The 6,670-nt window shown below is 45.4% G+C and overlaps 1 protein-coding gene across 1 annotated transcript in view; it reads left to right on the forward strand.

Moving 5' to 3' along the window:
* Positions 1 to 6,670, forward strand: part of EXT2 (exostosin glycosyltransferase 2) — a 54,699-nt gene that overhangs the window by 24,390 nt on the left and 23,639 nt on the right. The window contains exon 7 of the mRNA XM_010136974.1: positions 2,375 to 2,506. Within this exon, the coding sequence (XP_010135276.1) occupies positions 2,375 to 2,506 (132 nt within the window). The remainder of the gene's footprint in view (positions 1 to 2,374; positions 2,507 to 6,670) is intronic.

Raw genomic sequence — 6,670 nt, forward strand, 5'->3', positions numbered from 1 at the left:
GGGGTTTTTCTCCCTCGTAGATACTTGTTACATTCCATCACAAGCTTTTCAATTGCACCAAGTAGAGCAGAAAATACATTCCGAATGGGATCGACGCACTTCTCCCCCTCCCGGAAAGCCTCCCCCGAGCTCACGCTGAGCAGCAGACACCAGCGAGCCGTGTTCATCAGTTCTGCTGTATAAAAGCAAACAAGGTGGGGAGGAAGTAATGAGACCCCGAAACATCTGTTTGGAGACTTCCAATCCCCTTGGAAGGTTTTGAGTTTTGCCTTAAAGAAACACAACTCCCCAAAATTACAACCAACTGTGGGAACGTTTTCTCGCTCCTTACAAAAAAATTAATTACATAAATATTAGTCTATAAAAAGTAAATTCCCTCTGCCCTCTTGTCCAGCCTTGCTCCTGGTGTAAAGGTGTAAGCTTGCCTCACACTGCAGACATTCTCCCAGCTACGAGAGGCTAGCTTGGACCCAGCCTGATTTTGCTGGGGGAGGGAAAACAGCTTTGACGGTTATGAAGCTGAACAATCACAGATATTGTGGAATTAATAAACCACCTTGGAGTCAGAGCAGTAGGGGAATGCTGCCGGGGAACACGCAGACCTGTGTGCATTTCACACAGTTAATAGCTACCTAATTGCTCTATAAAGTTATGTGTTAAAAGGAGACAAAGTAATTTCTCTTTCCTGCTTAGTGCTGCTTGTAGCCATGGTTCTAAACTTACCTGATGTGAAAGGGAAGCTGAAATCTGTGTTCTTACTCTCGTTTATTTGGGATAGGTTAAGGGAGAGGTTCACTGTTCTTCACCTCCTCCTGCATTTCTTTTTTCCTCGGTTGCTAATGGGTTCGGGCTAACACAGCTCTCTTCAGAAACGGGCCGTAACGGAAGGAATTAATACGGAGGTCTTTGCTTAGCGTGTGGCGTTACTTTATGTAGTGGCACTGCGGTGTTTTAGGAAGGCAGACGTTACTTAGTCGTACCTGTTCATAGAACTCCTGTGCTTTTATGGTTGGACGTAATCTTCCTTCTGTTCTGCATTCGTGGTGATCGCCTGTTATCCAGCCGTGGGGTCCCACCAGGGAGAGAGGTGAGGAGAGGGGGCGAAATGCTTTGCACTCTCTCTGGATGCCAGGCTCCAGAGAAGGGTGATTTTTGGACATAACCCAATTCTGAGGCGCTCTGAAGTGGTGAGGTTTATGGCTCTTAATGTTCTTGCGTGATAAAAGTAGTGCTCTGGAGAGCACTCGTCTCTTTCCGGGTTTGCTTTTTTAAGTGTTGCGTGGGTTTTTTCATCTTAAATATTTAACAGAACTGTTCTGAAGAACCTGTTTTACAAACTACCCCTGGAGCAGAGTTTTAGAGCCAGTGTTTCGGCAGCAGGGCTTTACTTCTGAACCGAACAGCTCACGCTCGGGGTAGTATATGCATGAATGTGTGCAAGTTTCCTTGTGAATTTGCATTTCTCTACTTGGTAACAACGGTGAAATGAGGGTTATTTTCATTTCACTTTGAAGTGTGCAGCTCAAAAAGCTTGGTATGCCTTCTCTAACTTAATTCTCTAAATAATGTTATTTCATATTCTCACAGCACGGGATTGAAGCCAGCCTCTCTGTAGCGCCCTTTTGCTGTTTGGGGAATGCGTGGCAGGAGTGAAACAGCTCTCACCCAAATTTCTGTGTTATCTTCCATTGTATTCTGGCTCTGAAACACTTCTTAAGCTTCCAGTTACCAGAAAAGTCTCTTTTCCCCGAGCTAGACACAAACACGTACTCTTACAGTTGATACTGAACCATAGGGACACTGCAAATTAAATCACCTGCTGGACACTTCGAGGGGCTGGAGACTCCCGAAGAAAAATGAAATTGGAAAAATTCACATCTCTTGGGCTACATTTACTGGCAAAGCTTTTCTGCTTCTGGGCTGGGTGGGGTCCTACAGGATCGCTTGATGGTTCTGGGCAGTTGTAAAGGGTGTTTCTGTCTCTGACAGAGTCAGGTTCGTTAGTGTTTTCATTTCCAAAGCCTTGCTTTTCTTCCAGCGTTTCTGTCTTACACAGAAACTGGGACAAGATTGAAACGGAACCTTTTGATGTTTTTCAAGAGGCAAACATCGCATAAGTGTGAAAATAACTGATTCCTTCCTGTTTAATCATTCACAAAGCAGTGCTGCTGCTGCTCTGTGTTGGCTGCCAGTCCTGGTTGTGGGGGGGTGGTGGAGCTGGGCGCCTTCAGGCTCTGGCCGTGGCTGGGCTGCACTGGCCATGCCTCCGGACCCCTTTCTGCCTGACCCGCAGGCTGCACGGAGGCTGGGTGGGCATGGCAGGAAATTGCACTGGGCCTGCGTGGAGTGACAGTGAAGGTGGTTCTCTTTGCAGGCCAGGTGGTTCTGGGAAGCGTATTTCCGATCCATGAAAGCGATTGCCCTCGCTACCCTTCAGATCATCAACGACAGGATTTACCCGTATGCTGCCATCTCCTATGAAGAATGGAACGATCCCCCAGCCGTGGTAAGAGAATCCGTTTGCTTTACTCACGTAACAAATTGTGGGTTGTTTTTTTCCCTCGTGTAAAAGGTGTGTGCTATGAAACTTTGTGTTTGTGTTTGTATGTGTTGTGGTGGTGACTTGCGTGGATGATGTGGAGGTATTTTCTGACACTGATGCAATAACCAGCCGTTCCTTTGGTGTCCTGGCAGTGGAACATGAACTTCAAACTCCAGCTACTGCACGCACCAGATTGCTCGCTTGTTTGTTTATTTGGTTAGTTTTCATGCACACACACCTCTTCATTTCTGTTGAATTTCCTGTGAGTTTGGCGCACTTAAAAATCATTAACTGCAGGGGGAATAGTGGCTGGAAACACTGAAGATCTGAAACAATCTGCAGAGCTCTTTCATGTCATTCTGATGAAATAGGTACTTATTCCTCTACCTACGATATTCTCCGTGTTATTTCTACACAATGTCTCTTATACAGAAACTGATGGTCAAACTTTTGCTGAGGTGTATCTTTTTTTGTTAAAAACAAGAATGGTGTCACTGGTTGAACGCAGAGGAAACGCTGGAGTATTACTGAACCTTCTGCACCAAGCAGCTGGTTCTGGTTTTTTGCTATATAAAAGCCTGCAGATGATTTTCACTCATAATCAGTTAATTTTCTCTGAGTCAAAATACAAAAACTGGTTTTGTTTGGCCAATAAAACCAAAGCTGTTAAGTGTCTCACTTCGCGACGGTTGAGAGGGTTCTTCTGCAAGGCGGATCGGAGTGCTCGGGCGTGGAGTGTGTTTGGCTTTGAACTCCTGAGGCAGCGGAGACTGAGCTGTTGCTGACAGAGAGTGCAAAGCTTGTGGCTGGGTTTCAGAGGATGATTTTCCATTGCCCAGCCAAAGGCATTAATAACCTGCTGCGGGCATTGCCTCGGGAGAAGATCTGGCACTTGTCAGTGTTTAAGGAAGAAATTAAGCAGCGTGAGAGGTGAGTCTGTACTGCGTGAGCAGGGAGCAGAACATCATAACACCTTTGGGTCTCCCAGTGCAGCATAGAGAACGGCTTTAGGACCACTCAGTAGTTAAAGGGGACATGAACCCACCATCTTCCAGGTTCTCTCCTCTAGTGTAACCTGTCCCTTTCTGGGGACTCTAATCAGATCAACAAGCAGGTTCCTTTTTTCTTTTAATATATACTTGGGGAAAAAAATTCCATTGGTCATTTAACCTGGAGGCTCTTAAGCAGCAGGTTTACAACCACCAACACGGCAGCACCCAGCACACAGCCCTGAAGCTGTGGAGGAATGCGTAGCAGCAAGGCAGAGCGAGGAGCAGGTGGAGCATCGGGTCGAAGAGCGGGCAGAGGGGCTGGAACACGTCCAGGACGCTGGAGTTCACACCTCGTATCGGGACTCTCTCAGGCCATGGATGGTCAGTGCCTTGGTGGTTTTATGGCTCAGCTGAAAGAATTTGCTGTTTATGCCTGTCTATGAAAATTGCTTAATAAGTTCATGAATTCGTTTCTTGCTTCGATGTGGAGCAGAAATGTCACAAAGAGTTCCTTTACAGGCCGTGGAAGCTGTGCATTAGCCAGCAACACAGAGCGCTTGTGACCCTTTCTCGGGGGTCACTTAAAGAGAATGGCATCAGGTCGGGAGCTGTGGAAGAGCAGTTTGATTTGCAGAGCAGCAGTACACAGCCCTGGGGTGTCTTTGCCGGGACATTTTGATAGCTGCTCTGGGCACGAATGACATTTCCTCCCATTCTTGTCTAAGCCAGCTAATACTGTTTGGGTTTGACCCTTGTTCTCTCACTCGAAGCAACTAACTGGAGCCTTCTCCAGTTTATCTTCAAGATCATTATTTTTTTTTTCTGTGAATATATTTTATCTCTTTGAGGTGAGAGCATATGGCAGTTGTGGTCTATGGGGGAGGATATTTTCCCGATAATTTCTAACTTCAGAGAATTTAAAAGGCGATGATATATACAGTATCTGCTAGTAAAGATAAAACACCAGCCCACCCTGTGCACTACTTTCTTTTTGAGTTTTCTAATTCGCTTGTGGTGAATTAACCAAAATAATTTGCCTCATGTAAAACCCAGCAAAAGAAAAAAAAAAAAAGGGCGGTGGGGGGGAGCAAGGAAAGGACCAGGTGACTGTAAGGCTGCTTGTATTGGCATTAGCTTGGCTTATATTGGATCAAAATCATAGTGGGGTTGTTGCCTGAGTATCTTCACCACAGCGTGGATGCCACTGCCGTACAGGAGAATGATTTTGCAGCAGGAGCAGTATGAGGCACGTGGAAGATAAACGCATACCCAGTTACTTCCGTCCTTCGCACAGTGCGTTGGGGAAGCGGTCCAGGCAGTCCTGCAGTGTTCGTATGGGCTGACTGAAGACTGTTTGCCTTTTATCAACCATTCTGATGGCCACCAGTGTGGGCTCGATTAGTGCTAATGGCCAGGGATGAGATGTGATCTGTTATCTCTAAATAAGGACTTTGAGGTGCTCTATTAGGGGTAAATTACTTTCCGCACTTGTGCTTCTTGGATTTAAATTCTCCTCTTACTTGGCCTGATACCTCGCTAATATACATGGGTTTCTGAAAAAGGAGTGAGACAGGGTTTTCCCAGGTTTCTTTAGTTGCTTTTGTTGACATTCTTTCAAGCCTGTATATCATGTAGACCTGTAAAACATCAGAGTTTTTTTTGTCAGGGGCTGCTTTGGCGTTTGACCTTAGATGATCCGGACCATAGTTGAGTAATCACTGGAGAATATCACTATGCTGAGCTCTAAACATACCAGATTTCATTTCTCCCAGGGAGGCAGAAACTGGCAGCACCCTTTGGTTTGAACTAAAAGAGCCAGATTAACTTAGTGCAGAAAGTGCCTAAGCAGGATGTTCGCTGACGGAACACTTGGTGGGCTTCTGCCAGCCGCCAGGCAGTTTATCCCAGTGTTTTTCCAGTGTTGGTATTACGCACGAGTTGAATACACCACATGTATTCAGCTATGAATGTTGATATTTGTGTGTCTGAGGGCGTGTGAAACAGTTGGTTTGTGAACCTGCCCGGAGATGAGGACCCTTCTCTTACGCCTCCCAGTTAGCCCATGTGGTGTGGCTGGTATCTAGTGTGTGCGTTCGTTTCCACTGTACTTATATCCTTTGAGGCATGAATGACACATTCTTGGATGTGGTTGACAGAATCAAAAGCTGAATTTCATATATTTCACTCAAATGGCATATTAGTTCTTAAGCCCACACCTCACCGTGTAATACTGCTGGGTTTTATTTTCTCTCAGAGCTTTTTACTTTGTCTGTTTGCTACATTGGCTTACCACAGAGAAAACAACCACCAAAAAACCCACAGAAAACCATGAATCCTCTTCCTGGTTCTCTTTCAAATTGTTTGAATATTAAGGTTATAATGTCATAATATTATTCTTATTCTTACAAGAGAATGGCAAGAAAATTGATGGAGGGACTCCAAAAAGCGTAACTATTATGGCAGCTGTAATTTTGAGCTCAGCTCTTGATAACCTTCTTCTTCTCACTGCAGATCTGTTTTTTTGACACATTACTGAAGAGATGAGCCTGAAAGTGAGTTTTTATATCAAAGAATGTGTTTGGCCAATAGCTTCTGTCCGAAGGGCTCGGGGAGCTGATTAAAGTGGCTGAGCAAAAAAAGGAGCTGAATAACTTAGCGTTGTAGTTGCATGATATATTTTGGCAATCAAAGTTCAGGATCCCTCGGAACCGTGATCAGAATCGGTATCAGGTTTCATCCCTCAGGCGGGAACAGGTAGGAACTCCTGTGTGTCTTGTGGCTAGGATTTGTTTTGAGGAGGGTTTATAGTCATCATCAAAACGTGCGCTGGTGGCCAGGGCAGCTTGGCTTGTGATTCTGCAGAGTGTAAGCGCTGTGGTGGCTCTGGAGAAGCAGAGAGGGTTAATTCCGCTGGGTTTGCCCTATGACCACTGGAGGATGGGAAGCATGATGAAATACTTTCTCAAAGTATTCAACGGAACCTTATCATGAATAAGTGGAGCAAAATAGAATAAATCAAGGCTTTTTTTGGCCTGGTAATTCATAATTGAAACCACATTGAGGTTAAACTGATACTGAGAACAACGCAGCTCTGACAGCTGTACCCACAGAGGCGGGGGGGGTACCCCCGGTTTGC

The sequence above is a fragment of the Buceros rhinoceros genome, unplaced genomic scaffold (assembly GCF_000710305.1).
Source record: "Buceros rhinoceros silvestris isolate BGI_N320 unplaced genomic scaffold, ASM71030v1 scaffold34375, whole genome shotgun sequence".
Taxonomy (NCBI): Eukaryota; Metazoa; Chordata; class Aves; order Bucerotiformes; family Bucerotidae; genus Buceros; species Buceros rhinoceros.